The sequence below is a fragment of the Nomia melanderi genome, chromosome 13 (genome assembly GCF_051020985.1).
Source record: "Nomia melanderi isolate GNS246 chromosome 13, iyNomMela1, whole genome shotgun sequence".
Classification (NCBI taxonomy): Eukaryota; Metazoa; Arthropoda; class Insecta; order Hymenoptera; family Halictidae; genus Nomia; species Nomia melanderi.
Genome location: NC_135011.1, coordinates 1412798 through 1428316, shown reverse-complemented (window position 1 = coordinate 1428316; position 15519 = coordinate 1412798). Strand labels below are relative to the sequence as shown.

The following is a 15519-nucleotide window of genomic DNA, read 5'->3' as shown; positions in this document are numbered from 1 at the left end:
AATGGCGCTGATAAAATGTATCTCTTTCTGATGCAAATGGGTTGAAGATATACCACGTGTCAGTGTTGAGAAAATAGGAGGACGAGGACGTATCGAGGGAGTGTTGGATATGGAGACAGACGTAAAAGAAAGTGGGAGCTCGTTAATGTTCCGACTTCGGGCACGATGTGCTATAGTATGGTAGGAAAGGAAAAGTTGCTCAGGTGAGAGGCGGCGTCTGGAAGGGGAATCTTAAAGGGGAAATAAAACCGTTCGGCGAAGTTGTTCGGCCCGCAGTCTCCGAGTACCAACCGTGTAGTCGACGAAGGAACCATGTATTCTGTAATCGTAGGTTCGTAGACGTCACTGTTCCAGTAACGGAACTCTCTCGGACGAACGCGCTGGTCGTGCGAGAATATTCTAAAGTAATCGCGCGGCCGATTCGTTTCAGGAATCGTTTGCGGTTTCCATATAATCGTCGCAGCGAACGTCCAGTCGGAATTCGAGGGAGCGAAAATTGTGCCGGATATAATCGACGTAGCGCCTACCGAGAAAATCGAGGTACGACGAACGTTCGGTATACTGTGTGCAGTCCAACGTTCTGATTAGCAGCGTCTAATCCGACCGGATCGGATCCGTTGATCGTGTGTCTTTATTGCGTGATTCAGGTCAGCTATGGAGACAAAGCGGTCAACTTCGGGAACGAATTAACGCCGAGCGAGACGCAGCAGATCCCTCAGATCCATTACAAACACGAGGGAGGAGTCCTCTACACGCTCGTGCTGACAGGTAAACCTATACGATTCTGAAATTCCGGTTCGCATCGATTTCTCACGGTCTCCGAGAGGTATGATCACCGATTTCGCTGCGAGAAATCGTTCGAATCGAGGCGTTGTCAGCGTCTGATCGCGTGTCTTCGCAGATCCCGACGCGCCGACGAGGAAGGGATACAATCGGGAGTTTCGACACTGGCTCGTGGGAAACATACCGGAGGAGAACATCGCGAAAGGAGAAGTCCTCGCCGAGTACGTGGGCCCTGCTCCGCCCAAAGGCAGCGGCAAACACCGATACGTTTTCCTGGTTTACAAGCAGAATCAAGGGTCCATCACGTTCGACGAGAGAAGACTGAGTAACAGGTGAAACACCATTGGATCGTTTGTAATTCCCGAAGACTGGAGAGTCCTGGTGAAGGAGTACTGATGCGATGGTTTCGTTCCAGGGACGGCCAGCAGCGGAGGCGATTCTCTATAAAGAAATTCGCGGAGAAGTACAGCTTGGAAGGGCCGATAGCAGGGAACTTCATGGTAGCGGAGTACGACGACAACGTGCCGAAATATGCGAAGCTGCTAGGGTTTTAAGTGCGGGACCGGACGTCTCGCAACCGAACAGTAACACGGGTGATGGTACAAAGAATTAGTAGGCTCGGACTCGCGATCTACGGCGCAATCGTTGACGGGGACACGCTGGATATAATAAAGTTTCAATTATAAACAGATACAAATCAATCGGTCGATTCGTTTATTTTCGTTGACGTCGTTATAAATATAAAATGTACCCTATCCAGATATCGCGACTCGGTTCGCCGCGTAGCCCGAGCGAAGACGTTGTTCCGCGAACGTTCTTCCAGCTCGGTCCTTCGCGCGTGCCACTCGTTCAGCGAGTTAAAGAGGTTACAGGCGTTCCCGTAAGCTCGACGGAGTCGCGACAGCCAATGCACGCCGGGTCGTGACGCTGTCGAATCTGCCCGTGACCGAACGAGGCGCCATCTTGTCGGGTACGTTCGCGATGGAGTCGTCAACGCGCGAGTCGAGCGAGTCTCTCTCGACGACACGAAACAACCGTTGCTAAGGAGATCGCGTGAGAACGATTCGAATTTCGGCTTCGAAGGAACTTGCACGAGAAACAGAGTATCTCTCATCGGGAAGGGAAACAAAGGAAAATAAACGCGAACTCGCGGGACGCGGGCAAGCTCTCGTTGTCCAGCGACTTTCACGGGAACCCGTGGAACGAACTCGACGCAGCGACTCGATCGCTCGTCGGTTTCAAGGTAGAGCGAGGTCCGGATTGACGGTCATGTTCCAGCAGAGCCGGTGGTCTCGCACGTCTCCCCATCCGCCGTTGCCCTTCCTTAACTTCGCCTTTTTCGCGGTGCCGGCTACGGTGAGCGTCAGTTGAGTAGGAAAGAGATGCTGCTGGGCGGCCTTCAACACGTTCTGGACCTTGGCGATGGCGGCGGTCGATTCGCAGTTGGTCTTCTTATGGTGAACGCCGCTGCAACGAGGACGTCCGTTTACGGGAGCACCGGGTATAAATAGAACAGAGCGCGACAAACGCGGCCAGTACTCACCATTCGCCGATATGGAAAACTCTGGGTGCTCTCATCATCATCGTGATCAGGCCGGATTCGGTCCGAGGCGCGACGCCGGCCCCCTTGCTCGGCGGCAGGCAGGACTGGGCTATGTGTTGCAGGCTCCAGTCCCAGTTGTAATCGTCGTAGGAACAGAACTGCGCGGCGCACTTTCTCAACTTGTTCCAAGTGACGCGACTGAACGCCATGCCCATGTTATGTTTGCTCGATATCCAAGGGATTACCTCGGCCTGTCGAGAACGATAGGATACGTTCATCGAGCGCGTACATTCTCGTCGGTCGGAGGGATAGGAAATAGAGTATCGTCGCGGGGCGATCCGTGCGTGGCGTGGCGTGCGTGCGTGCGTGCGTGCGAGCGCGCGCGAGCGAGCGGTTTATTGTCCAGGTTTCTCGAGTGTCGAATGAAACATTTTTTCTTTTTGAAACAGAACGGACGCGATACGGGAAGGCGCGCGTGCGTTTTCCTAGAATGAGAGAGAGAGAGAGAGAGAGAGAGAGAGAGAGAGAGAGAGAGAGAGAGTGTTCTCGCGGAGTGTCGGAGGACGGGACGAAAGTCGAGGAGACGTTCCACGACGAAACGAAAGATCGGCTAAGAGAACTGGAGCTGGACGAGTCGGAACATGTCGGGAACCTTTTGATAATGATTGTAGAGACCGGGTAGGAGCTGAAAAGCCCATGCGGGAACAGGTTGCGCCGTGAGCGCGCTCCGACCAGCGGATAACACAGCCCTGGCTGCGCCGCTAACGTTCCCACCCGAGCTGGACGTCGAGCTGGACGCGGTGGTGGTGCCAACGGCTGTGCCGCTGGTTGGGATTGCGCCGATTCTGTCGCTACTTTCGGTTCCGGCCTCGGCTGCCGCCCCAGTCCCAGCGCCGGACACGCTGATACCGTTATCTTTAGCTTTTGCGGGTTGCTGCTGTTGTTGCTGCTGCTGCTGTTGTTGTTGCTGTTGCTGCGGCTGTTGCTGCGGTTGCTGTTGCTGCTGGCCCGAAGACGCTTCCCGCCTCTTTAAACCCCGCAGAAGCTCCTTTTTCAGGGCGCTGTTGACGCCAACGAACTAATGGACGGGCCGTGCGTGAAACATCGACACACAGATATTCACACTGAGATGGAACTACTGTTCGATACAGATGGTACGCACCTACTGTCAAGAGATTTACACGCGATTCCAATCTAAACCGTCGATTCAAAGGGTTTCCCGTGCCTCTCAACACGTCCCTCCCGTCTTAGGCATCTAATCACTTGTCGCTCGCGGTTCTTTTGGATTGCTGATTACCAATGCTACTCAGTGGCGGCTCGTAGCTAGTTAGGGGCTGCTACGGAGAATCTTTAGCTTTCTGATGTTTCTTCAGAAACTGTGAGATGGCTGTTATTAACATTTTTCACTTAGCAACGTGTTGCCTTTTATTCTGTTTATATTTTCTCTTGTTGTTTAGTAAGTCTTGAAGTCGGATTGCAGTCCATCAAATGTCCTTGTTTTTACAAAACCAGTTTCAATCCGAATTAATTGAATGAGTTCAATTGAAGATAATGGAGGAGGTTGTAGTCATAGTTCTTTTCAGGCGGTCTAAGTGTTAAGCTTAAGGATTGTATATTGCACAAGTGTAAATTCAAGAAAAAGCACTCGTATTAACCTAATTACAACCGTCAATTCGATGAATTATATCGGAAACGGTCGCTCGTCGACTTTTATCAAGACTGCGTCGATGTTGAGAACGTCACATTCTCCTCCTATTTCTTTTGTTTTGCAACGCCAAACAGTTCATAATTATTCCTACTTCTCTTTGCTGCAAAAGACAAGCTCTACGGGAAAACGCTTAAGATTTTCGTGGCGCTTAACGTGTTAAAAAGGGACGAATGTTAAATTCTGTTGAACGCGAGCCGCCACTGCTACCGCTGTTAGCTACCACCAGCGTCATTATCGGCGCCGACAACGTTCCCCGGTAATTATTCTCTTATTAGCGGCGTTTCTCCTCTCGTACGGCAAGACCGGAAGAGACACGAGTCCGGGGAGAGGCAACGTGAATCGGAGATTAAGACGGGGAGAGACAGAGAGCGTGACTCCGCGGCGAAACGAGATGAGGCGACGCGAAGGCGATGCATGACAGAAATGAAATTTGATGAGCATGGAAACATATCATCCGCGGAAACCGTCGGCGACGCGGAGCGATTAGAATGCCGAAAAGACGGCCGCGAATCGGAGACTCTCACCTTTCGACTGAAGTCGGCGAAATAGTTATACGTCTTCAGATAGGTGCCCAACGACAGAACGTTGCATCTCTCGCAGCTGTGCTTGCAGGTGCGTTCCATCAGTCTCAGCACGTGCAGAAAGTCCTCGGCGACGTAGTGGTCCTCCTCCAGGAAGAGCACCATACCGGTATGGTTCCTCGTGATCGACAGTTGATCGAACACGCGGTTCGCCTTCCACCACCAATGATGCTTCGTCTGCGTGAACTTCGACTCCCTGTAGTGGCCGTACAGGTCGGGGTGCTTCGCGTTCACGCAACCGATGTCTAAGGCCCTGCGAGCACGGAGTAGGAAATAGATCTCAACGTCGACAGTCGTTAACCTTAGTGACGAAAGTAAATAGTACGCCAAGGGGTTAACAATCGTTAACCCTTTGCGCTCGAGAGGTGACCCTCAGTCACCACTAGATTTGCTATAGCATATTAATATTATTATTTTGTATATCTCAATTTTTTGTCATCAATTTGTAGAAAATGGAATAAAATAGTTCACAACGCCAACGAATTCTCCATGAAAAAAATACTGACAACAAATAACAACAATCACGAAAGAAATCGTCCAAAGCCAAACTACCCCAAGCAAGTTCACTCAAAAAAATCGATTCTAGGTGTGTTCTACGTCTATGCTTGTAGTATAATGAACAACAGAGTATTTCATTTGAATTTCATTTGAAACGCAACCATAGATTCTGTTTGGCAAGTCGAGCTCTCTTATCAGTGTCGCAGAAAGTCATCACACGATTCTCCAAGAGAGACCAATCAATCAGCCACGAAGAATAAAGAAGTTACTCACTGTTCCTTGCGAATGTTCCGCGGACAGTCGTTGGGATCCTCGCCAGGGAACGAATGGGGGTGAGTTTGTATGCTGTGGGGGTAAAAGATCTGCATCACGCGGCAGAAGTCGACGCTCTGCACGAGATAGTTGATGTCCGGGTGCCAGACGTCATGGCTGAAGACGAGGAGGGTTTGCTCGATGTCTTTGGCCCGCGCCAGCGACACTATCAGATGCCTCAGATACGTCAGACGCGTGTGCACTTGGACGACTATCACGGGCGCGTCGTTGGCCAACGGGCCGAACGCTTCTTCATTGTACACCCTCTGCTCGGCGTTCGCTTTCTCGATGTTACGTCGGATCTCAGCTATCTCGTATTCCGTCAGGGTCTCCGAGCTCGCGTTGGCGGACGCGGACGAGCCGTTCCGACGGTCCTTGAGAAACCTGCGACAGTTTCGCTCGTTTCCTTAACACGTTGAATGCCGGGCCATTTTTCTTAAGACTTTCCCTTCAGCGGCGTATACGACCCACATTTTTATAATCAAGTAAAATTAAATAGCCGCAGTATGCATGATATTAACATATCTATCTTTGACTCTACAATAAGTTTTTAAAAAGTTCTTCGTTTTTCAATGAGAATTCATTTTTGGTCTGAACGGAAAATTCAGCGTGTTAACCAGTTAACTGTGGAATTTAGGTGGAAAAACCTCTGGTTCTGCGAGCAGTAAAATCGAAAAATGGAGCGTGTGCTCGTCGAACACAGTTAAACTCGTTATTTCATATCGAGAGAAGCCAAGCAACGCGACAGCGCTTGTTTTAACCTTTGAACTCTGTAGGCTCTAATATTGCAGCGGTTACAATATTAAATATTTCAATGAATCTTAAAGAAACTACTGTACAATTATTAGATTTCACACATCCAAATTTTGCATTGAGAAGGAAAATAAAAGATCTGAGAAATGTTATAGCATCAATTTTCGCTAGGGATACCATAAAAATTAGTTGCAGTTGCTAGATTACACAACAATCTGGAGTTCTAAGGGTTAAAATATACTCCACATTCGCCCTTCGTTCGACGAGTACTCGATTTTCCGATTTCCTCTCAGAACCAGAGGTGTCTCCACCTAAATTCCACAGTTAACTGTTTAAACACCATAGTTCCCATCGATCCTCCCGCTCAATCATCCCACGACTTCGCGATTCACTCTTGACCGATCGCAACGCGATCCTCGCTACCTCCATTCTCCATTCCTCGATCAGCCCATCGATCCATTTACCTGTGCAGCTCTTGCGGTACGAGGGCGAACAGCGTTTCGTTCGAGGAGGCCTGCCCGGCGGAGTCGCGGCTGGTCAGGCTGATCACGTGCAGTTGAAGCCAAAGAAAGGTGGCGAGAAAAACGACGACGAGCGTTCTCAGAAAAGTTCCACGGATCGATCTGATTCCACCTCCGAGCAGTGTCCCTCCTGAAAGCCGTGCGCGATACGGTAACCGGGCAGAATCCGCTGCGGCCTACTCACCTCTCATCCTGACATTCCCAGGGGGTCGTTCCGCGATAAGTTTGTCTCCACGAGCTCGAGTCCCTGTCTCCGTCCTCTGCTCGCCGCGAGGCTGTCCTCTCCGCTGATTCGTGGCCGGGGAAATTGCTGTCGTTCCGGCAGCTTCGCGTCGCCCATCCTTGGAAGTTCGCGTTCTCGCGTGGCGCGCGGCTGCAGGCGAATCTCACCTTACCTCGATTCGGCGAGAGGAGGCGGCGGACACCTTCTCATGTCGGCGTCAGAGCCTGCAAACAGAGAACACCCTCGTTTTACACCTCAGCGTCGAACAAACGCTGAGAGAACGGTTCGAAATATCCGTCAATCTGTTCCGTTGCTCTCTACTTCCATTTCATCCGAGTCCGCCGAGAGATTCCGGGTCTGCTCTTCCTGTTGGACGGCGAACACGCTCGACGCGTGTATTTTTAGTCCGGCACGCGGACTCGCGCAACTTTAGAATGGGACGATCGAGATCAGCGGCGCTTCGGATCGACTCGAAACGTAGATCTTCCGACTGCGTCGCGATAACCCTTGATCTCGGAACGTTACCGCCGCGACGAGCTGCCGGCGGAACAGTCTCGTCGCGAGTAGGTGTTAGGAGAAATTCGCGTTAGAGCGGAATCGCCTCGAAACGTAGATCTTCCGACTGCGTCGCGATAACTCTTGATCTGGGAACAGCCAGCGGAACAGTCTCGTCGCAAGTCGGTGTTAGGATGAACTCGAGTCGGAGCGGAATCGAGGGAAGGAACGGCGAGGATGACGACGACGACGCTGACGACGTAGGACGCCGGCGAGTACAATTAGGTGGAGAGCGGCGGCGAAAGAAGCGCGGCGTCGTCGATACCTCTTGGCCACGGACGAGATCGCTTGCAGTTTCCCGTAGACGAGCATCGAGTGGCCCGATATACCATTTCGCTTCGTGCCCGCGCAATCTAGGTCAGCTGACTTGCTCGCTGGTTGACGCGAAACAATGCGGATATCCGCGGGAACGACAGCCAACCACAACGATATCTTGCCGCCGCGGACTGAAGAAACGGGACGGCTAGATGCCCGCGAGCGGGCGGGAGAAGGAGGCCGCGAGGTACGAGGGTGGAGGAACGGGAGGAAGGGTGGTCGAGAACCCGAACTACTCGACGCGAGCGGCTCGAGCCGCGATAAAACTCTTTAACCTTTTTGTTTTCCTTCTTGCTCACGGCCCACCGCGTCTTTCGAGGATCTTTCGGGACACGCTAGCGTTATTGGCGACACGCGTCCTTTCTTTGCCGTCAGGTGGATGTCTTGGTCGTTGGTTTCTCGTAAATTAAGAAGCGTGTAGCTTGTTCTCGTGAGTTCTAGTCGAAAACTCATCGGTTGCTAATTGCGCGATGAAACTATTGAATTTTTTGGCCTTTTTTCTTGATCGCGTTCTTGGCGACACGCGTCCTTTCTTTGCTTCGTCAGTTTCACGTCTAAATCACTAATTGCGCGATGAAACTATTGAATCTTCTTGTCTTCCTTATTGCTCGCGTTCTTAGCGACACGCGTCCTCTTTTTGCTTCGTCTACTTGACGCTTAGGTCATTGCTTCCTCGTAAATTAACCCTTTGAGCTCTGTAGGCTCCAATATTGCACCAGTTCTAATATCAAATATTTTCATGAATTCTAAGAAAACTACCTTAAGATTATTAAATCTTTCAAATGTACAAAGTTTGTACTAAGGGAATTAAAGGTCTATGAGATGTTACAACATTGTTAATTTTCACTAGACACTACTATCAAAATTGGTAGGAGTTGCTGACATATCACAAAACTATGTGGAGTGTTAAGGGTTAAAAAACAGCGCGTGTAGCTCTCAAAACTCATCAGTTACTAATTCCTCAATAAAACTCTCGAATCCTCTTCCTTCTCGCCGGTCCACGCGTCCTTTAAGGATCTCCGTCAGCTCTAGTTCTCATCGACGTCTCTCTCCGTCTATCCGACGTCCGGTCGGTCCCCGAGAATTCAAAACCGCGCGTCGCTCGCGTGTCGCGCAGAGTTCTCGCGGAGAACTCATCGGTTGCTAATTGCCGGTCGCATACCGCAATCGAGCCAGCCCAGCCTCCGGCGTTACGTATCGTGTGACGGTTAACTCGCATGACGCGCACACGTAAACGACTGAGCGGCCGTCGGTCACGCGTCGTTGTTTTCAAGGTAAATCGGAAAATTCTGCGTCTCGCCCGCTCGCTGGCGAACGCCGCCGAGCAATCTCGATGTCAACAATTCCGATTCGAACCGTTCGAGTCAGAGATCCTCGAGTAAAACGAAACACAGAAATCTAGAGCGACACTGCGACACAGGAGGGTAAAACGATTCACTCGAAACCAGGACGAAGGGACCCACGGAAACGTCGAGAAAACGTGGTGGCCGAACAGCTGGGCGTCGCGGGGGTGGGCGAAGATCGAGTAGGAGCAGGAAAAACCGAAGAGGACGAGAAGTATGGAATATCGATCCGTCTGGGAGCCGCAGCTGCGAAGGTGGAAGGAAAAGTCGCTGCGGGGGTTGAAGCCAGGTTGAAGCCAGGGCGAAGCAGGGGTGCACAGGGAATCGGTCGCAAGACCGGTTCAATGGCGATTGGTACTTACGCGGCACGGTGCGATCGGTGGATCCGCGAAACGTCTTTCGACTCGACTGATCACGTATCGACGGACACGTAGATCGCGAGGGACGCGGGGCAGGAGGAGCGACGCGACATTGAGACCAGCGTTTCCGTGTTCTCGCGATGATCGCGAGCGATTCTCATATGCCAGCGTCTTTTGTTCCTTCGAATTCGGAGCACAGCGACGAACGCGATCGACAGCGGCGGCGGCAGCGACGAGGACGTCGACGACGATGACGATGCGGACGACGTGGATGGCGGTGCCGACGTCGACGACTCCGCCCACCGTTTCACTCGCGTCTCGACGAACTGCGAGCCGAACTATGCACGTTGCACGATGCAGGATGCACGATGCACGGTGCACGATACGCGCTGGCACACACGGAACACGCGACCCCTTCACGGGGGTGCGATTTCCATCCGGGGAATCGATTTTCTTGGCCTGCCATCCCTCGGAGCTTTCTATCGTCGCACCCGACGGCCGCCGCCTGCGTCGACGTCGACGCCGGAGCTGCGTCGACGTCGATAACGCTGGCCGCACGCTCTCGAGTTCTCGACGGATAATAGACTTTGAGTTTCGTTGGAGGGTGGGTTTTTTGAGGAACTCGCTTGGGTTGTTTGGTTTTGCATGGAGAATTTTGTGATTGTTGTTGTTTGTTTGTGTTCTTTTATGGGGAATTTAGGGACGAATATTAAGTTTATGGAATGAAGTAATAAGTGGATGGATGATTTCTTGATTGTTGTTGTTTTTTTGTGGTTTTTTATAGAGAATATAAGGACGAATATTAAGTTCACGAAATGAAATATTAAGTGGATGGAAAATTTCTTGATTGTTGTTGTTTGTTTGTGTTTTTTTATAGAGAATTCGGTGGCGTTGTGAACCGGTTCGATGGAACGAACTTTGACCTGCTCGTAATGTTTGAACTTTTCGAAATGCAGTAAGAAATAATCAAAGAAACTTCAGTAAAAAGTTCAAAGGTGACTCTCAATCACTTATGAAATTAAGGGAACGATTAGAATGTCATTGTTTCTGTTTATAGGGGCAGATTACAAAATCCAAAGAAACTTTTGAAAATGCAGTAAGAAATATTCAAAAAACTTCAGTAAAAAGTTCATACATGATTCAAAGTCGCATCGCGGTTCAATTAGGGTTAATAAAGTTCGATGGAGGTTTCGCTTCATCGATCCTCTCCGTTTGGCAGATCGTTCGGTTACGTAAACTGCGACGATGAGTTACGAAAGGTTAACCCTCGCATTTCGAGTCATGGTCATTTCTGGACATTTTCAAACGGACCGTTAATTAACCCTGGGAACGACGGTGTCAAGTAGTAGACGCTTGTCATCTGTTCGAGTCGATTTGCTCGATAATAGCGAGACGGTTACTATTTTTCTATCATTTTCTCTATTCTCGTTGTAATGTCTTAAGAAACTTCTACATTAATTCTATAACAAAAGTTCGATTAATTAACCCTTTGAACTCTGTGGGCTCCAATATTCCATCGCGAATGCATAATACGATAATAACAATAACGTTGCCCTCAAAAGTCCTAAAATAATCTACGATTAGAACCTTGGGATCTATACGAAAATATTCCTAATATATTAACGGCGTATCGGCTGTTAATTAAAGCTAAATGACGCACGCGTCACGACGGTTGCGTGTCGTCGGGGCCATTGCAACGTGCTATCCCTGTAACTAGTGCGACATGGATAGATTCTTTTTTTCTTTTATTGAAGCCTTATTTTTTATTAGAACCTTTTATGGTCTATTTCCCTGCGTACGCGGTGACATCTTATTACCAGTGTGGGAATGGATGCATCTAACGCGACTGTGTGTGTGTGAGCACGTTTTGAATAAAAGTTAAATTATAATAATTAATATAATTATTCAATTATTAATTATTCTATCTTTCGTTCGAAGCATTGGAATATTCTAGATTATATTGATTTCCTCTATATGTTAATAATGTTCGTTTTTATGAATCTAGAATATTCCAAATATACGTGAAGTTAACGCATGGTAATGAAAGAATGTTCTAGAAATTATTTATTTTATTATTTATTATCTTCACTTATTTTTTCTATTCTATTTTATTTCTAAATTCTTTATTTTTTTATTGTGACTTGTCAAGAAATAATTATACTGTTTCCAATAAAACTCTCTTTCTCCTACACTAAGAAGCTATTTTTACTGGTATCTCCTTTCTCTTAGTCCTCAGACATTATTCAAAGAGTTCGGTTTTATTTTTGTGTTCGTTCTATCTTGTCGGTTTCCTTCCAGAATCTATCTATTATTTTTAAAAATAGTAGCTTTTTGCGGCAAGCGAAAGTGTCGCCATCTAGCGGCGAGAAGCTAGCGGAGTTTCTCCCTATACCCGCAATGTGTAAGACAAGGACAGAGATAGTGTGCGACAAGGACAGAGATAGTCGCCGCGGCGCCACCTGCTAGGAAAAAGCATCTCATCGGTCCCTGGTACCTACTCGTGAAGCATCAGGACCGAGGAGGTCATCGAAGTGGCGCCATCTAGCGGCGAAAGCGGCGAACTACGAGCGACAAGAAGAAACAACGAGACCAACTGCGAATTCACTAATAACTCGACTTCCACGAATGATTCGCTGATGTTTGCGATTTATAATCGTAGAATAGACTTTCCTTTACTTTCCAGTGTCGTCATCGATAGGATTCTGTTAGGCGTTCGTTAGTTATTAATTATTTTTCGGGACGATGTCGGGAGATGCTCGAACCTCTTCTGTCGGAGGTCGGGAGAATTATTAAGGTTCTCGTTTAATAGAAATAATTGGTGAATGTTTGTGATCGGAGAAATTAGAGGAGACCTCTGGCAGTGTTTCTATAACGGTTTCGATTACATTTGAGTTGTAATTAATGAGTAATCAGCGATTTTCGGATGGGTTCGTTGGGTTTCGTGAGAGCAATGAGTAAGACAAGGAGAGACATATGTGTGCGACAAGGACAGAGATAGCTGCTCACCAGCGCCATCTATTGGGAGATTATCTAAACTTCTCGCCGAATAGTACCAGCTTGTCTCCGCAAGATGGCGCCATTGATCTACTATCTCTGTCCTTCTCACTCCTATACATCCATCCTTGTCTCTCTCACGACGTACTCGTATAGCAACGAACCCATCCGAAAACCACTGATAACTTATCAATTACAACTCGAATCCGACTAACACTACCACCAGAATATTCCTAAGGGTCCCCTCTAATTTCTACAATTACAAACGTTCACAAATTACGCCTTTCAACTGAGAATCTTAACGATAGTCTCGTCGCGTGTCCAAAAATTCTATGTTACCGCCGAACACGGCCCCGAATAACGACTAATAAATAACGAACGCGAAACAGAATCCTATCGAAGACGACACTGGAAAGTAAAGGAAAGTCTATTCTACGATTCTGAATCGCAAACATCAGCGAATCATTCGTGGAAGTCGAGTTATTAGCGAATTCGCGGATGATCTCGTTGTTTCTTCTTGTCGCTCGTAGTTCGCCGCTTTCGCCGCTAGATGGCGCCACTTCGATGACCTCCTCGGTCCTGATGCTTCACGAGTAGGTACCAGGGACCGATGAGATGCTTTTTCCTAGCAGGTGGCGCCGCGGCGACTATCTCTGTCCTTGTCGCACACTATCTCCGTCCTTGTCTTACACATTGCGGGTATAGGGAGAAACTCCGCTAGCTTCCCGCCGCTAGATGGCGACACTGTCGCCGCCTACCTAAATTCTCTATCCTTGTCGCACACTGGTGCTGTCCTTGTCTTACTCATTACCAGGATAGGAAACGCTCGATTTTGCAAGTGGAAGCGGCTGCACGACACAGACAGCCACTTTCTGACTAGCGCGAAGCCTTTTCCTCTGACGATTGATAGCTTCACCGGGAGACATGAATTTAGTTTCAGTCGAGACTTTTTGAAACTTATGAGGACTTGTCGAAAATGTCGAGTTATGTATCGAAGTTTTAAACAACAATTATTCGAATAATTAAATTATTCATTTGCAGCTTTCGAATTTAGATGAAGCTGGAGTCGCCATTATGGCATTCGATCGCAAAGGGTTAATATAACGTTAGGAACATCTTCTTGTGAATTTTAACATTGCATTAACATTGCAACTTTTCGACCACCGGATGGGTGAAAATGACGCGTTCCTAAATTCTTTAGCAATTATCCACAAAATAACAGATTCTTTAAGAAACTTTTAAAGAAATTTAGTAACACGCGAATCGAGTCTCGATATACACACTTGGGCTTGTATAAATAAATTTTCAAAAGTCAAGCTTCCTGCTCCGCAGTTTAGTATTAATAAAATAATGATAATCATTGTATACAATCTTCAACGTTGCGCCTCGTGTCGTAACGTCTAACGGAGCTGTCTGATGAGGACAAACCGATGCTCGTTCGCCTATCTCGCTATAAGCTCGCGTATATAGTTCCATACGATGGAAAAGGAGTTCTAACGAACGCGGAGAGTAAGCTGTGCAAGGAATAGAGAAAGGCCAGGCGGAGAAAAGGGTTTCGATGTAATTCGCTGCTCGTGATGGTCATCGATCGCATTCTCTCATTCTTTTCCTTCGTCCTCTCTCTCTCTCTCCCTGTTTCTCTCGTTTGAGTGAAGTGTAGGTTAATGAGACAATAAAACACAATTGACACCCACGTTTTACATTCGCGAAGTATCAAAATCTGGTATTTATTCGTATTTTTTATACAGCGGTTGTACGGTGTACCTTTCGGAGTAACGCGTCGGCGGTGCTCCAGTTAATAGTGGAATCTCGAGATGCCGTTTTTCTACAATCGAAAGTCGCATGCCGCGCGCCGAATGCTCCAAAAATGATTAAACGCCGTCCGCCGCGTTCCAAAGAAATCGCGTTCGGACAAATCAATCGAAAACGTGGTGACGAAGTCGCTACACTCTCCCTTTCTCTCGCTGCAATCGACGCATCTAGTTTCATATAGTTTTATATAGTTTTATATAGTTCCCTTCGAACTACGCTTCCGATTCCGAATCGAACCGTCTCCGCGAAACAAGGCAACGTTTCGTCTGCAGCATTCCTCGGTTCATGGCCGACACGGTTCGCAACGGAACCGGCGACTACCAAGTATTGGCCGGAAGCAGAAAAGCCACGTTCGAAGAAGACGAAACGACTTTCGAAGCCGTTTTACTTTGCTCGTTACGACCGCCCGCCTCCGTTCGGAGACGTAATCGGCCTCTCTATCGATGATCACGTTCCTCGGCCCCGGCGTCCCTCGCGAGCCGCGCGATCTCGACGCGTACTGGAAATTTTTCCCGAAAACCATGAAGAAACGAGAAATCATCCCCCGTTTCGCGCGTTCGTTGACGCGTTCGTCGGATTCGGCTCGGCGATCCCGCGTTAAGTGGGTTCCTCTGTAATCTCGCGACGTATTCTCGCGGACCGCGTGTTTTCCTCGTAGGATGCGTTTCCCCGCGTAGCCGAATCCGGAAGCGGAGCTCGAGGATCCGAGGGTTCGGAAGCAGGGCTGCGAAAACGCGACGAAGATCGAGCAACTGCGCCGAGGAAGGGACCGTGGGGTGGAGTCCGGCCGGTGGGAGATTCAAAGGGTGACGGGTAGCTCGCAGAGAGACAGAGAGAGAGACAGAGAGAGAGAGAGAGGGAGAAACAGCAGAAAAAGAGAGTGAGAGGGAGAAACAGCAGAAAAAGAGAGTGAGAGCGAGAAACGGCAGAGAGAGAGAGAGAGAGACAGCAGAAAAAAAAGAGAGAGAGTGAGAAATAGCAAAAAGAGAGAGAGAGAGTGAGAAACAACAGAAAGAGAGAGAGAGTGAGTGAGTGAGAAACAGAAAGAGAGAGAGAGTGAGAAACAGCAGAAAGAAAAAGAGTGTGAGCAACAGAAAAAGAGAGAGTGAGTGAGAAACAGAAAAAGAGAGAGCGAGAGAGAAACGGTGGAGGGACAGAGGCAAGGGTGCCCGCGCGCGCGAGGGAGGGAGAGCGCAAATGGCCGATGCTATTGGAAGCA

At 48.7% G+C, this 15519-nt stretch overlaps 2 protein-coding genes across 4 annotated transcripts; one reads left to right on the top strand and one right to left on the bottom strand.

Annotated features, from left to right (window-relative positions):
• Positions 1–2: 2 nt before the first annotated feature.
• On the top strand, positions 3–1909 carry LOC116433469 (protein D2). The gene is made up of 5 exons (XM_031991602.2): positions 3–331; positions 431–540; positions 648–768; positions 902–1115; positions 1199–1909. Exons 1-5 carry the CDS (start codon positions 313–315, stop codon positions 1335–1337), a joined length of 603 nt encoding a protein of 200 aa, XP_031847462.1. The 5' UTR covers positions 3–312; the 3' UTR covers positions 1338–1909.
• On the bottom strand, positions 1475–10029 carry Mgat2 (alpha-1,6-mannosyl-glycoprotein 2-beta-N-acetylglucosaminyltransferase). 3 transcript variants are annotated; one of them, XM_031991594.2, is made up of 8 exons: positions 9498–10029; positions 6884–7146; positions 6643–6829; positions 5387–5809; positions 4559–4868; positions 2979–3404; positions 2327–2577; positions 1475–2250 (listed from the first exon to the last, which is right to left on the bottom strand). In XM_031991594.2, exons 2-8 carry the CDS (start codon positions 6888–6890, stop codon positions 2022–2024), a joined length of 1833 nt encoding a protein of 610 aa, XP_031847454.2. In that variant the 5' UTR covers positions 6891–7146; positions 9498–10029; the 3' UTR covers positions 1475–2021. The 3 variants fall into 3 exon arrangements, with proteins under 3 accessions (XP_031847454.2, XP_031847456.2, XP_031847455.2); XM_031991596.2 differs by lacking the exon at positions 9498–10029 and adding an exon at positions 8068–9458; XM_031991595.2 differs by lacking the exon at positions 9498–10029 and adding an exon at positions 7743–7992.
• Positions 10030–15519: the final 5490 nt, after the last annotated feature.

What these genes read in the sequence shown, in the direction of transcription:
- LOC116433469 (XM_031991602.2), top strand. An exon ending in CTACACGCTCGTGCTGACAG is followed by an intron (nt 769 to 901) that starts GTAAACCTATAC and finishes GTGTCTTCGCAG; the next exon opens with ATCCCGACGCGCCGACGAGG. An exon ending in GAGAGAAGACTGAGTAACAG is followed by an intron (nt 1,116 to 1,198) that starts GTGAAACACCAT and finishes GTTTCGTTCCAG; the next exon opens with GGACGGCCAGCAGCGGAGGC.
- Mgat2 (XM_031991594.2), bottom strand. An exon ending in GTACCGCAAGAGCTGCACAG is followed by an intron (nt 5,810 to 6,642) that starts GTAAATGGATCG and finishes AAACTGTCGCAG; the next exon opens with GTTTCTCAAGGACCGTCGGA. An exon ending in GTTTTCCATATCGGCGAATG is followed by an intron (nt 2,251 to 2,326) that starts GTGAGTACTGGC and finishes TCCTCGTTGCAG; the next exon opens with CGGCGTTCACCATAAGAAGA.